This window comes from Sprattus sprattus (genome assembly GCF_963457725.1).
Source record: "Sprattus sprattus genome assembly, chromosome: 1".
In the NCBI taxonomy this organism is placed as follows: Eukaryota; Metazoa; Chordata; class Actinopteri; order Clupeiformes; family Clupeidae; genus Sprattus; species Sprattus sprattus.
The window spans coordinates 39,385,255-39,401,612 of NC_137920.1; the positions used below are offsets into that span (position 1 = coordinate 39,385,255).

At 48.0% G+C, this 16,358-nt stretch overlaps 1 protein-coding gene across 4 annotated transcripts in view; it reads right to left on the reverse strand.

The window, feature by feature from the left end:
- The window catches only part of septin9b (septin 9b), a 60,454-nt gene that overhangs the window by 27,738 nt on the left and 16,358 nt on the right, over positions 1–16,358 (reverse strand). The window contains exon 2 of one of the 4 annotated variants that reach the window (XM_080833384.1): positions 14,462–15,091. In XM_080833384.1, the coding sequence (XP_080689510.1) occupies positions 14,462–15,091 (630 nt within the window). Of the gene's footprint in view, positions 1–1,088; positions 1,123–4,438; positions 4,650–10,359; positions 10,447–14,461; positions 15,092–16,358 lie in introns of those variants that run through there. The other 3 variants (XM_080833387.1, XM_080833385.1, XM_080833386.1) reach the window with 3 other exon arrangements.

The window sequence follows — 16,358 nt, forward strand, 5'->3', positions numbered from 1 at the left end:
CCCATACACAGAAATCACAGAGCAGGACTATTAAAGAGCTCTTCCTTTTCAACCATCTACTCATCCATCAATATTGACCAGCTGCGGAGATAATTTATAGCCCTATAGTAGCAGGGTTGACTGGCACACAGAGTGAGAGACTGGAAGTCACTTTTTAGTGCAACAACATATTCAGGAAAAAAACCTATTTATAGTTTGAGAAGACAGAAAAAAAAAACAGCCTGTGTAATTCAAAAAGCATCTCCACTTTGAACTCCTACCTCCCTGCTGTGTGGCCTTCCTTGAAAAAGTCTAAACTCAACCTAGGGGGAAGTCTCAAATGGCAAAACACACACACACACACACACACACACACACTTGACATTTCATCTCCCCTTGAACTTCTCAGACAAAATCAGGTGTCTCTGTTTCAGCTACGCAGCGACTGCCAAAACCCTGAATTACCTTAAAACTCTAACACCCCAGGCTGCAGTCCAGTGCACTGGATCGAAAGCAAACTTAGTAACCTATTAATGGACTCAGAAGGAGAGGGAAGAAGGTAACATTGCAATCTCTCCACAGAGCCAAAGCAGGCCCTGGAAACATTGAAGGCATTTATAACAAACATGATGCAGGCACACTCCCCCACCCCCGGATTGATTACAAGAAGCCTGGGGAGAGACGGCCCAAACAAAAGAGAGAGAGGGAGAGGGAGAGGGAAGGAGGGAGAAGAGAATGGGAAGAAAGGAGGAGGTGCTTGCTGAACCCATCATATGTTTCACAGAACAAGAGAGAGAGGCCCATCCTCCCCAAACAAATGTTCAACAAATGTTTGCCACAATGTTGTATTTTCTCTGCTACCCTTACAAACACAAATGCAGAAAGATGACACCTGAAAAACTTGGTGCGAGTAGAAAAAAAACCCTGAAACAACACTTTCTTTGTCTTAGATTGGCCTTCAAAGGAAGGCTTCCATGAACAAGACACCACAAGTAAAGTAAGACACACACAAACAGACAGACAGACAGACAGCCACACAGAGCAGAGGGACACACAAACAGCACAACTCAGTGAAACACAGCACACGGGGATTATTGGCAGCAACTCACCCTTCCCAGCTTTCTCTCTCTCACTCCCTCTCTCTCTTTCTTTAGCCCTCTCTGCCTCCTTCTCAGCCTGCTCCAGCTGGACTCACTGGTGCTCACAGGCCACACCCACTCCCTGGTCACATGACAGCCAAGCATTCCACACCCCTCATTCAGCCAGTGGCAATCAATAAAGAGCAACAGTGTGTCTGTCTGTATTTATGTGCATCCAGCCCGAGGGCAACGGATGCGTGCATACGCTTGTGTTTATGCAAATAAGCAAATTGGTGAGTGTTTGTGTGTGTGTGTGTGAGAGAGAGAGAGATAGAAAAAGAGCGAGGATTGAGAGAGAGAGAGAGAGAGAGAGAGAGAGAGAGAGAGATAGGAAGAGTATGTATATGAATCCATGCAGCACACATGCGAGTGTCCATATGCTAGGTTGATGGATGTCTACAGCTTGTGACTGCTCAGAGACATCTCCTCAAGGAGGGACTGCATATTAATCCAACACTAATATATTAGAAGGCTTACATACTGCATTGAAAACAATGTCTGATCCCTTATATAAGTGCATCTACTTTATCTGGCTGACAGCCACAGAGCAACTGTTGGGAAATAAATCATATGAGCATTATGAAAAGCACACGCGCATGCAAACGCATACATACACGCAAATGAGACTCTCCTTCTTGGTCCTCAGTTCAAAAACACGATTCGAAAAACAGAACCCTGGTGCAAGAAAAACACCTCTTCTGTTCATTTCCTGTTCAAGAAACCAACGACACCTATTTGCCTCGGTGGTTGGTGATTCTAATCCTTTCATCTTTCCAGCACAAAGTGTGTGTTTCAGTGTCTGTCTAGTCATGCACTAGCACATTTCAGCTTTGCTAAGCCCCGTGTGGTTTCCCCACCTGTGTGTATAGAGGTCTGTGGAGATAGACTGTAGAACGTGGATGAAATGGCTTACTTTGCACAGAGGACGCTAAGCCTGTTATGCTTATTACTCAGGTTGGAGGAAAGCAATCATCCTTTCCTAACACTTCAACTTTTAATGTTCAGGCCTGTGACACCAAGATTTGTTTGGCAGGGAGAGCCAGACGTGACTTCATCACCTCGCTACGGCAGTCAATGCTTGAGGCAGCAAGCTGAACACATCAGTAGGGCATGGAGAAAACTGTGGCTCATATGGTTACCACCACAGTCTTACCACTGGTCTGCACAAAAGCTTTGTGGACTTCACTATTTGAAAGGCTTCCTATATATGGTGACAGTGGTACAGGAGGTAGAGGAGTCGTTTAGTAATCGGAAGGTTGGAAGGTTGCTAGTTCTAATCCCCACTCCTCGTTACCAAGTGTCTAAGTGTTCTTGAGCAAGTCACTGAACCCCTAACTGCTCCTGATGTATAAATGCAAATTCCTTGTAAGTCGCTTTGGATAAAAGCGTCTGCTACATGACTAAATGTAAATATGAAGCCACAGTGTCACGATGTGTTGGACTGATTTTAAAATTTCAACCTATTGACTGTCTAATTGCTCCCCTCATTTAAGCCAGATTCCTACATGGTGGTCTTCAGGCACATCACCCACACTTAAGCCAGCCAAGACAGCAACGGCCTGCTCTGCAGCAGTCTTACTCTGTAATATGGCATGAAGTTAACTAAGCCATTGCGCTAACTGTTCAAAGCAATCACATCATTTAGCACAGTGCGACCAATTTGTGTCTTTCTCGGACACATTTCTTCCTGAAGAGCATAATTCAGCAGCTTCCGAGTACCCAAGTCTTCTGCACGATCCCTGTAACTGATTCAGGCCTTCAGCTGTGTTCTTCAGAGACCCGTTTGGCATCGGGAGCTTTTGGTGAGCGAGGGATGCCGGCGAGTTTCCTTCCTCATTTTGATTACAAACGACGATAACAAAAATGAGCCCTTGGAGCTTTGACAGCCCCAACTTCCTTGTTTGCAAACACAAACAAACATTCGAAAGTTGTGGTGCTGAGCCCTCCAGATTAAATTATCCGGTTCTAGGACAAGATCTGGGCTGGATCTACGCGGTGCCTCGCAGCACCGGATCCAATGGGCTTGTTTTTGCTTTTGTTTGTATCGTTTCCCCCCTCCCACGGCCATTTTGGGCTGATGAATATCCATGCAGAAGGGAACTGGAGACTAAGCAGAGCAAGCTCAGTCCCCCGGCGAGTTCTTTGTTGAGCATGAGATCAGGTCTGATAGTGGGAGGAAGACTGTGTGATTAAGGCATATGGAGCTGATTAGCCACCCTGGCTGAGCAGCTCTCAGAGTGACTCACCGTCAGGGCCAACCTTGAGTTTGAGAGAGAAAGAAGATGTAGACTCTCTGTAACATAAGTGCTGTACTTCACGTTTTTCCCCAGGTGTGAGCAAACACAGAATGTTTCACTGTTTCGTAGAATGTTGCTTTTATTCCAGCCTAGAAAGTAACCAATGAAAGACCCTTTCAGTTACGCTCGATGATACAAGAACCACTTTCAAGAGGGAAGAATAGGGAGAACAGCCTTGCTAGGCGTAGGCTAGCATCAGATGTTTGAGAATTTTCACAATGGTTTGGTTCCCCTGAGGCACATTTGGCTTCTTTGCAGTGTTTGACACATTTCTGATTGCCGAGTTTTGTCTTTCCCCTTGAAGGTTACAGGGTCTTCAGTCTTGTTTGCTTTTACGTGAATGCTCTTCTGCACTCTCGTAAGACCTGAGTGCTCTGCTTGAATAGCGACCACAAAGTTGATAAATTGTTGGAAATTTGTGGCTGGAACGGCGACATTGTTTGTGTAAGCAGAAGTCTTTTTCTTGCTGTGTCCTTTCACTATGCTTTAAGCCTCTGAAGCTTTCCCAGCTGTGGTGTGTGAAGCTCCAACTGCCAAATCCCAGGACACAGGGGAGAAGGGAAGAGGCTCTGTGGATTGTCAGTAATCAGAGACGAGTATGCCCCCCCCCACCACCCCAACAGCACATACAGCACTGTCCCACACTACAGGCTAACATGAACACAGAGTTGAGCCTTCAGACTTCCGGTCCTTGTTTGTCTTTTACACAAACGTTCCTGATAAAGAAAGAACCCGTAAGGCAGAAGAAGAGGAAAATTCACACAGGAAGAGGAAATTGACAAGTACACCGTCAAAGAGAGAAGGTCCCTAATCCTTTTTGGAGACCTTAGCTGAAGTTTTTCAAAACAGCGAGAGAAGCCAAGATAGCCACCCTGGGACAGTCAGTAAATCTTCTTCCCCCTGCACAGGGAAAGAGACTCCACATTGTAGCCATGTTTGCCTCTAATGCGAACCAGTTGTGCTGTCGCTCGCTTTGTCAGTGCTGCTGCCCACTCTTCCCCCAAACACACAGTCAATACTCACGCAGAGGCTCCGGCTCAGGGCTCTCGCGGATCTCCACACAGACGGCCGTGTGCTCCATTCCCTTTGCTCGTGGCTCGGAACTTTCTAGAAAACAAAGTGGCTGCTTGTCTGCTGCTGCTGCTGCTCTCCGGCGCTTCCCCTCAGCTCTGACAGCTGCAAGCTCTCGGGTCGCAGTGCACGGATCACTCGGGGGCTCTCTCACTCGCTCTCCGCCTTTAGCCACGGCGATAAACACCTCTTCTCTTCTCCTCTCTCTCCGCTCCTCTCTCCTCTCCTCTCCTCATAGCTGGGCCTTCCGGGGGAATCCCTGCCCCTAATTCAGAGAAGCCCAGGCTACAGGATGACTCACCCCCCCCACACACACACACATGGGGAGATGGACCCTGAGATTACATCCATGTGTGGTCGGCTCACTTATAATAATTATCGGAGTTAGGCCTGCATACCATGGTGATTCAGATTACAGGATATTTTTGAGGGGTGCGTAACCCAAAACTAAGAGATATCGAATACAGTACTAACACAATGTGTCTCTTTAGAAAAACATGTCAGTTGTTGGCGTTGGATGGGGAATCTGCAGTCCAAGCGCTGATCTGATTCATTCAGGAGGAGTAGTCTGGAGTCCCACTGGCTCCTCACTCTGCCGCGGACCTTTCAGCGCCTACAGCCTTATCAGCCACATGTCCATATGTGGAGACTGGCCCGACTGGCTTTCTCGCAGGAGTGGAGCCGCACTCCAGGGGTGTCTTGGCAAAGCTGTTTTCACCCAATAATTAGTCCCAGCGCATCGGCAGAAGCCAATGTTTATGCAACAGAAATCACTCCTCAGAATAGGGTGAGGTGTCAGTCAAGCGTGAGGGGGCATTGGCTACAGTGTGCCTGCTAATCCACCGCTCTATGATCTTCTGAAGTGCTCAAACCAGATTATGTCAGGTGCCCGAGCATCATTTTTGCAGGTTTTTTCAAGATCCTGAGAAATAGCATCCTGTCAATTACACGTTCACCACGTTCTTGTTAAGTATGACATTTGTCATCAAAGTTTGGATGCTAGCAAATTAGTTAAAATGATCACTATGCTTTCAAGTTTTGTGATGGATACATTTAGAGACAGACATCAAAGCCAAAACTAAATTAAAATGTGTCAGTTAACCTGCCATAACCAGGAAGGGATGTGCCTGCATTCATGTGTTCCGTCTGCATTGCATGTGTTCCGTCTGCATTCATGTGTTCCGTCTGCATTCATGTGTTCCGTCTGCATTCATGTGTTAAATACCATAAACACTTAATGGTTGACAGGCTCAAATCAACAATGACACAGGAAATAACTGAGACATTGTGCATGTTGTAGCAATCTCATATCCTTATATGATTATAGCACTAGAGTAGACTATAGTCCTGGCAAGGACATGTTCAATTCCCAGAAAACAGCTGATGAGCCTCACAATTTATCTTCCTGATAATGAAAAACAGTTCAGGCACTGTAATACATTCAGGATACCTGCCCAATGATTCTATGTAATGTCTCCAGAACACTGCTGGACCTTTTCGAGTGTGGGCCCCCTTCTTCAAAAACCCTGCTGTGACCTGGAGTCCTGGTTCATATCTAAAGGCAGCTGGCACCTCCAGCCTCCCTATCCAGCCCTGTTATTAATGGAGCATCTCAGCTCTGCTCTGCTCTGCTCGGCTCTGACCACTGTGTGGACGGCCCAGATCGAGGCCCGCCAGCCCAGCTTCATTTAAGGCTTAGAGGTCTCCCACATTAAGAATAACAGACATGGCCAACACTGCCAGGGCCCCGAGTTCAGCTAGTCCACCAGATGGCTTCAGTATGGTGCAGATGGCACCCTGCCACAACAGACACACACACACACGCACAAACACACACACAGACACACACACACACACACACACACACACAGATACACACACACACACAGGCACACACACACACACACACACACACACACACACACACACACACCCACACAGACACACAGAGACACACATCACGGGACACAGTCCCCACATAACAGCAGCTGCTGAGTGATAAATTCTACATTAAACAACACAATTAGTTTGTCTGGGGAGTGAGAATATCACTGTCAACGGCACTCTAATTGCCAAGTGCATAACAATGACAGTGGCATGACAGTTGCTGTGTTTCAGTCAGTGTTTATTGAAAAAGTTTGTCCTGCTACAGCCCCGAGACACCAAGACCTGTTCAAAAGATGTACTGTTCTTGTGACCGCATCAGAGAGGAAGAGGTCAGGTCAAACCAGGCCTTGGGATCAATGGAGGAGAGTTCAGACTCGGCCGTGGGAAGCCAAACAATGTGAAGGAGGTTTGTGCCACCTCCCAGTCTTGACCTGAGACCCCTGGCCTGACCTGCAGGGCTGGGAGGAGGTGGTCTCCATGCTAGGGCTGAACGATTAATTGCATTTACAATTAAATCGCGATATGGTAAGACACTATTTTCTAACGCAACGTCCGCGATTACAACGTGGTCTAAAAATATATATATACTGTATATTTTAAGATGGTATATTTTGCACTAATTGTTTAAAAAGTGCATGCCTTGTGATTATACTTACAATTACTTTGTTTAATTTACTTAAATGCACAGTGGAAAGCCACTGAAGCCCTACTCCATTCTGATACTGCTTTAGGAGCGCAGACAGCTCGTCTCCTGATCAGTGTCCCTACAGCTCTCAGTGACTCTGGGCTCATTGGACCGCTGTGTCTGATGAGGACACTGAACCTGCTGGAGCTGTTGTTGCTCCAGATAAGGCAAACCATCAGGGCTTCAGAATGCGCTCTATCTCAGACTCTGTACTCTCGGAGTCTGCTTTGTATCCACTGCGCTGAGCATTTCGAAGGGGGATTCAAGAGGGCCACAAATATAGCCTAAGTAAGTCTGTTCAGTAATGTTCAACGGAAATTCACCCTAGAAATATCACATTTCTTGCCTGTCACCAAAGTGTCTTCTTCGTATCTGGTGTCCATGTGAGGTGAAAAAGGCTAAAGGAAGTGACCAATGTCAAAACCCCCACAGGGGCTGACAGGATACATGGTTGGTTTGGGGTGTGTGCGCGCGCGCGCGTGTGTGTGTGTGTGTGTGTGTGTGTGTGTGTGTGTGTGTGAGGGGTGGGGGTGTCGTACTGGGAGACGGTGTAATATAGAGAGACAGAGAGGCCCCTGACTAGAAACAGGGGGTTGCAGCTTTGATAGACCTTCTGCTGAGGTGGGACCTGGTCTAACCCTCAGTGCTGAAAGACAGATAGGATAAACAGATGCTCCAGGAAACACCGTCTACAGGGGGCCATCCTCTCCATGCAGGGACTCCACTCTCTGCCCCACAGTGCAATGCAAAAGTACGAGTGATCTTGATTCAAGGATACAGAGAAGTTTTGATGATTATAAATCTGATTATAAACACAGCTGTAAATACACTATAATGAAGGATAACACAGTGGCACTTCTATTGAATTTGATCTCTGTCTATCCTATTCACATAGTATATATATACTAGGAATGTTCCATTTCCATATTTATTCACATATTTTCATTTTGACAGCAAAGAACAGTCATGTTCTTAATCACTGCAAATTACTCAAACCCAGCCTTACATCATTCTCAATGACATCACCAACATTACCTGCGTTGTAAGCCTTTGCAGAGTCACCTGTGTGTCAGCGCCACCTACTGTCAGGAAGAGCATCCTGCACTGCCTGAGGTGGCATCAGGCATCAGCTCTTATGGCAGCTGATTCTCACTCTGTGGTCCGTAATTACCTGCCTCCCTACGCTCCCCTCACCTCCCCTCCCCTTTCCTCCCCTCCCCTCCCCTCACCTCACCTCACCTCTGCACCAGCAGCCAGCTCTTCTAAAGAGAGCCCAATAAAGCAGGGGCCACGTGGAGTGCGGTGCTGTAAAGAGTCTAAAGTGGGCTCACATTAGCCATGATGATATGCTCAGCGGGGCACCTCCCCTGGCCACTAACCACACCTGACTGCACCTCCTCCCTCCCTCTCTCTCTCTCTCTCTCTCTCTCTCCCTCTCTCCCTCTCTTGTTTTCTCCCTCTCTTTCTATCCCCCTCTCGCTGCCTCGCTGCCTTCTTCTCTCCCTCTTTCTCTCCGTGCCTCCCTCTCTCTTTCCATCCCTCTCTCCATCCCTCCTCTCTCTATCCCCCTCTCTCTGCCCTCCTCCGCACCTCTCCTCTGTGCCGGTGTAATTATTATGTGGCGGGGTGGTGCTGAGTAATGGTCTGAGATCAGTGGAGCGTGCGGACGCCCAGCGCGAGGTTCCGACCTCGGCTGTGCCACCGCCTGAGGGCCCAAGGCTGGCCCCTTGGCTGAGACAGGGGCCCTCTGATGAGGCCATAACCCACGCAGGGGCAGCGTGACCTCATGGGGCCCAGTGCAGCGTGACAGAGATGAGGTCTGATAAATGTTTACAGACAGGAGGCCAAGAGGAGGAAGGACGCTGACTTTCAGCAGGTAGTGGTGCTTTGAGGACAAACAGTAATGAACTTAATACACATTTTCTCTCACACACTCACACACACACAGATACACAGATACTCACACACACACGCACATACACTCACAGACACACAGACGCACACTCAAACACACACACACACAAACACACACCGACAGACACACACACACACACACACACACACACACACACACACACACACACACACACACACACACACAAACACACACACACACACACACACACACAAACACCCAGACGGATTGCTCATAGAACACATATAGCCTTGAGGAGTCAAACATTTTATGTTATGAGTTCACTGATACCCTTCTTGGTTTCCCTCTGTCAACATTTACAACACTAATATAATGGCCTCGAAATCCTATTTTTTTAAAGTATTTCAACATAGCACAGTATAATAAGGATTCTAAACGCTTACACCTGATCAAACTTCCTTAAACGAGTCAGCTCAATCTTGTCGAGAGATAATCAGATAATCAAGCGTAGCACCAATCCTTTTTATTTAAATGGTTTACATTGAAAGGATCGCAGGATAGATAGCAGGAGATAAGTGGACAAGGGAAAGGGAGAAGAGATTATCCTGAGATATGGCTGGAAAACAGCACATCAGTGGAGACAGAAACAGCGTATCCTGAAGCTAACAAACTGCAGTAACTCAGCTAGTTGTTTGCTTGGATGTTTCTAGAAGAATCTCACGTTGTATTATTCCATGCTCTCTTCAGAGTCACTTTACAACTACTACATTCCCCCAGTGATTCTATGCTCCCATTCCTGACCCTCTTCTCTCTCTCTCTCTCTCTCTCTCTCTCTCTCTCTCTCTCTCTTCCCTTCTCTCCCTCTCACAAACCCAATCCCAACTCTCCTTCTGTTCTTTCCTTCCTCTGTCCCTCTCTCTCTCCGGGCTGGAGTGGCGTGGGGTTGCAGTGTTCACACTGTGACACACACACACACACACAGGATGGGGCTCAGTGCCAGACCAAACACAACGCTCTCTCTCTCTCTCTCTCTCTCTCTTCCTCACTCGTTTGCTCACTGGGCCTGCCAGGGAGACACTGCAAGAAGGGAAGCAGAGGGAAGCTGTCTCTCTATGCTGATGAGCCTCTCTGGGAGTGTCTTAGCAACTCCCTCAGGGATGGGGACCCAAGGCGCTCCAAAACCTAAACCAAGTCTAGGGTTACAGGTTCTGGGAGTGGTATTTCCCCTGAATTAATAAGGGTTGGTACTAGTGGGCTCTTTTCTTTCTGTTTGAGCCACTTTGGCAGATGAGATTGATGGTATTTAATAGACTGGCCCTGGGTCGGAAAGAGTGGATTCTGTCCTTTTACAGTGTGTCTGCGCTTCGAGAGGACGTCTTTATTTCTTGTGAAAACAGCCGCATCTGGCTGGGAGAGTAAACTCACACTGGGACTGGTATGTCGAGCTCCAGGCGTGCGTTGGCAGAGGCGCCTGAGGAAGCAGAGCTGAAGGGGGGCAAGCGGCTCAGACATAGCCCTGTGTGCCTGTCGCGCCTCCCATGGTGGTAGAACCAGTTGAACCCTTAAACCAGTTGTTCTCCATCCCTTGGTAATGAAACATCTCACTGCTGGTCTCGCCACCTGGGAAAATGATTTCCAATGTTCCAGAGAAGGTCACTGAGAGTTATAACACATGACAGTGTGACTTTTGACAAAGGTCTTAGCAGGAACGAGTCATGTGAAGCTCTTTTGTCTTTGAAGGTATTTTGTCTTTTCATTGTGAGACCCTGAATGAATAGCAGTGCTGTGCTGTGTCACTGGGGGCCTGAGGGGGTGGGGGCTGATGGGAACACGGCGGCGGTGACGTCAGTGTTACTCCTGCGGGGGCGTCGTAGGCAGAGAGGTCAGCGCAAGGGAAAAAGTCTCGCTCTGGACGTGAGTCAAAGGAAGAGAGGAAGCGGGGGGCAGAGAGTGAGTGTGTGTGTGTGTGCGCCTGTGAGGTCATTTCCTGTTGGAAGAACTGAATGGAAAGGAAATGGCTTATCTAATAGGTTCACTGAATCCAAACAGCTGAGGAGAAACCCCTCAAACCCTGTCAACAATGAAGCCTTTTTCAACAGATTGGAGATAAATCCTCGTCCACAACAAGTGATTGCTGGACATGGGCTCTAACACAAAACTGATCTACTCCAAAGTTAGAATAAGTCTTTCACTCTGTGTTTTGATCAGGGTAGCAAATCTAGAGGGCTAATTCAGTACATTATTTATGTCAATAAAATCCAATGAAGCATCACAATATCCCACCATGATTCATCTGATGATCATCTGGGAAAGACCCATTTGCTCTAATTAGTTGTTGATGTTGGTGGTTGCCTGATGCTATCAGTGCAGTCAGAGCCTGAGCTCCCTGGCTGGCTGGGTGGGTCTGAGCCCCTCCAGGCTGGTCACCCTTAATTTGAGAGGAAAGTGGCCTTAATAAGAGAGCTCCCCCCCTGGGCTGGTGAGAGGCCTGGACCCCCCAGGACCGGAGTGAACCCAGACGAGGGGCTGGGAGTGGGAGTGGGAGAGCAGGGGAAGAAGTGAGCGCTCAAACCAGGAAGGAAGGAAGGGCGAGCGCTTACATCAGGGGTGCCACGGCTGAACATATCACACATGGTTAGATAAGGATGGTTCTGAGCTTCTAGTATTTATTTGTTATGAGATGAAGTTACTGATGTACAAATGTAACTTGCTCTTACACTATGAGTGAGATACAGAATCTCCGCTGTGTCTGTGATAGCTGAGACCCATGTGATTCAGGTGAGAGTTGAAACGCAGTGTTGGATGATGAAACCACAGAGGTTCAGCCCTAAACAGAACTGTCGTCATCATGGCTGATCATCATTGCTGACTCGGCCCTAAGCAGAATGGTCATCATCATCATGGCTGATCATCATGGCTGACTTGGCCCTAAGCAGAACGGTCATCATCATCATGGCCGACTGTTTTTCCTCTCTTCCTCCCTCTCTGTTCTTCATTGGAACTCCAGTGAGCACAGGCCTCTCCCTGGTCACATGACGTGGCCTCTTGATGCGTCTTTTATTTTTCTGTCTGTATGGGATTAGGGAAGTGAAGCAATCAGTCTGCTCTCTCTCTCTGTCTCTCTCTATCTCTGTCTGTCTCTCTCTCTCTCTCTCCATCGCTCGCTCTCTCTGTCTCTCTCTCTCTGTCTGTCTCTCTCTCTCTCTATCTCTCTCTCTCTCTGTCTCTCTCTCTCTGTCTGTCTCTCTCTCTTTCTCCATCGCTCTCTCTCTGTCTGTCTCTCTCTTTGTCTGTCTGTCTGTCTCTCTCTTTGTGTGCACGTGTGAGTGAGAGATAGAGAGTGAGAGAGAGAGTGTGAGTCTGCATATATTATAGTGTTATTGCGTTCAGCACTAGATGTGCTAGTGTGTATTCATGTGAGTCTGCATCTGAAGCAGGAGGTAATGGCCTAATCAATCCCATGGGCTTGTTTTTCCTCGCTTGATGTGTGCGCACGAGGGAAACTATGAAGCGTTGGAAACAGACAAGCAGACGGAGGCAGACAGCGCTGCCAGACTCGACATCAGGACGCTTTAATCACACAGGCCTCTCCCCTTACCCAGCCTCCCTCGGGTTCCAGGGCTGCCCCTGATATGCCCCCGGAGCCTTTAGCTCTCGTTTCACCTATGAGTGTGTGTGTGTTTGTGTGTGTGTGTGTGTGAGTGTGAGTGTGAGTGTGTGTGTGTGTGTGTGTGTGTGTGTGTGAGTGTGTGTGTGTGTGTGTGTGTGTGTGTGTGGGTGTCTGTGTGTGTGTGTGTGTGTGTGTCAGTGTGTGTGTCAGTGTGTGTCAGTGTGTGTGTGTGTGGTTGTGTGTGTGTGTGTGTGTGTGTGTGTGTGTGTGTGTGTGTGTGTGTGTGTGTGTGTGTGTGTGTGTGTGTGTGTGTGTGTGTGTGTGTGTGTGAGTGAGTGTGTGTGTGTGTGTGTGTGTGTGTGTGTGTGTGTGTGTGTTTGTGTGTGTGGTTGTGTGTGTGTGTGTGTGTGTGTGTGTTTGTGTGTGTGTGTGTCTGCTGCATGAAAGCTAATGATCAGTCTGCTCCTTTTGCATCTGAAGTACCTGGAAAATCCTGACTATGGTTGCTAATGATCTGAGTGATGTGACTGAAACACCCATCAACAGAGGAGACAGGTCCATTGATGCCCTCATGTGCAGTGGGTACTAGTGATATATTATACCCTTGAACATGGGTGCAGTTCTGTATGAGGGCTCTTTTAGATGCTGTCTAACGTCTGTAGATGCTGATTGGATCCACATGGCCGTGAAGAGACTTCCTGTCTCTGATTTGGCAACAGGTTATTGCGCAAGAATTCTGTCAAGAAAGAATATTGATCTCTATGAACAATACAATGAAATGATTCACTCAATAAGTTGAAAATGTGTGGGATTTTCCAAGAGTCTGATAAGAAGAAGACATAATGTGGATGCCAAGAGTTTGCTTGTGATAGCGTTCGTAGAACAGTTGTGGGTCTTTTAATGTTGCCTCAGCAGTAAATCCCTCACATGTGAAACGGGTGCAGTCATACACTGGTCATTGTATGAACCCAAAGAAACGCCTAAATATTACTGTGGATCATCAATGCGAAATCTATCTTGTGTACGTTATTTCCCATTACTTAATACAAATCTGGTGTTATGATGCATTTCTTAAGAATTGTCAAATTAGTTTTCAAACATAAGATGCAATAGTTTGGTTCTCAACAATGTCCTTCCTTTTTAATTGTTAGGAAAATGACATAAACAAGCGCTGAACTGATGTACATTTCAGCCCCATGTATAACACTCAAAAAGCCTTTAAGAGGATCTCTCTAAAATACTCTGGGCCTTCATCCCATGTTTATGAGCCCATTCACATACTGTATACACTTGGGGGGACTGATTCCACCACAGTTCCCCCCTACCGTCAGAGAGCCCCCCCCCCCCCCTTCACCCCCACACCCCACTGACCTAGCTTCTCCCTGCTCATCACAGATAATTTGTTTCACTACTTTTTCTCACGAAGAGCCAATTCCGAAAGCTCAGTGGCCTGTGCTCGACTTCTACCAACCGCCAGCCGAGATCAAATGGGCTAAATTCTGGGGTTAACCTCCAAAATCAAAGAGAGACACGGAGAACAGAGACGAGCAGACACAGCCACCCAACAGTACTCGCTCCCTAAAATGGCACAGGCATTTCCCCGTGACGGCGGCCTGGCGGTTTGACGGTGCTGTGGAGGCTTGATTAAAAGACGTGAGGCACCGGTCGAGTGTGGTCTGACTGCCAACAATAAAAACATCTTTAAACTATACACTGGCTTCTACTCAGCAGCATACACAAGATATACATACAGAATCCACAATCCTTTACATAGCTACGCTGGTACTCTCATCGGCATGCAAGGGAAGTGAAGGGAAAGGAAGACCTGAATGTTCTGGATACTGGAGTACAGTATGGGTGAGCGTGGGGAAATGAGAAGAAAGAGGAGGTGAAAGATAGACGTCACAGGTGACTTACGGTGGCTGTCCTGCGGTGACTTGCGTGTAGGGTGGTTGGGGGAGGCGCAGCGGGTGCTGATGGTGGGGTGGTGCTGATGGTGGTGGTGGTGGTTCTCCTGGGTCTTGCTGTCGGGTGCTTTGGTGACGCTTATCTCTGGCCGCCGTGAGCCAGCCACCTCCCCAGGGCTGGGCGGCTCGGTCCTCCTGAAGGTGGTCTCGGGGAGCTTGGAGCTGGCGTGGGGGGCGGGGGCGGCAGCGCGGCCGGCAACGGGCGTCTCCAGGGGCTTGCTGAAGGTGACGGAGTGCTTCTGCATCAGCTCGGGGGTCTTGCTGTGGCCCAGGACCTCGGGCCGCTTCAAGGCGAAGCGGGAGATGCCTTGGCTGGGGGAGCTGTCCACCGACTTGCCGCTGTGGTTGGAGGAGATGTCGATGGAGAGCTCCGTGCGGCGGGACACGGGCTCCGGGGTGCGGGCCTTGGGTCGTAGGCTGTCCAGGGGCTTGGGGCTGCTGGTGTGGTTGGCACGGGAGCCCAGGTCGTTGTAGCTCAGGCTGCTGGGGGCGACGGCTGAGCGCTGGTGGGAGTTGGCGACGCGGCGTGTGTTGGGGGAGGTGGCGTCCACGTCTTCCACCTCAAACGACCTCTTCAAAGCTGTAGGGAGACAGTCGCCATTAACAGAAGACCAGGAACCAACCACATAACCAGCGTACCACAGCCAAAAAAAAGTCAGAGTACAGAGATTAAGAAAAAATCCTATCGTAGTAAATGTATTGTATTTTACTGACTAATTACCCATACATTTACATTTTACTGTAAAAGATCAAGCTTATTGAAGACAAATGTGATCAAAAGTGATACAGTGTGTTAGAAAGATAGTCTACAATATGGAACCATAACCAATTTATGAGAAAAGGGCAAACGGCAAATAGATTTTCCATCAGATCTGCAAAGAATGACTATAGCCAAGACCACAGACCTCCATCTTGTATCATCACATAATCAAGCAAGCAAGGCAATCCAGACTATTCTCAGTTGTAGTTCCACGTTGGTGGAACGACCTGCCTAGCACTACCAGAGCAGGGGCGTCCCTCTCTACCTTTAAGAAGCTCTTGAAGACCCAACTCTTCAGAGAGCACCTCCCTTCCTAACTGGCACCTTGGCTTAACCTGCAATCAAGCAGTAACAGGCCCGCACTTCTTTTTTATTCTTCTATGTCGTTATCTATTTTAATAAGCAGTATTTATTGTTACACCAGGTTCTTAATGCTCTTAGCTTGATTGTTCTCTCCCTTGTACGTCGCTTTGGACAAAAGCGTCTGCTAAATGACTAAATGTAAATGTAAGAGCCAGGACTCCAGAGGAGTATTTCATGCGCCACCATCAACTACACCATCAATTTTACAGTACCGACTCCTGAGTCCAAAACAGGAAATAGAAAGGGGATTGCACAGAGAACTACAGGCTAAGTCAAAACACTATCTTAACCTTCCAAAGACCATAAGATGAAAGCCGTATACATGAGCACACATAGATGAGCATACATAGATGATTTAAACCATCAACAAACATATCCCATCAAAACACAAAACAAACTGAGCCGCAAAGACAGTCTAGGAATACAAACTTACTGTGCTATCACTGACACACTCTCCCACAAGGACTGTGCAGCAGAACAAGAACTGCATGTGAGGAGGGAAAAATTACGGCTTCTCTCCGGGAAACGACGGGCAGCTCTGGACCCCTGCCAGTTGACATCACATCCCGGATGCAAAAGGAGTGGTCCCAAGCGGGTTGTGATGGCAATGGGGGGTCTGTCTGCTCATGCACAGTCGGACTCCAGTGTCTCGTACAGGCCTTAGTGTAGCATTGAGGCCCTGAGAAACTGACACTGCCTGAAGGCACAGCCACTCCTTATTCCC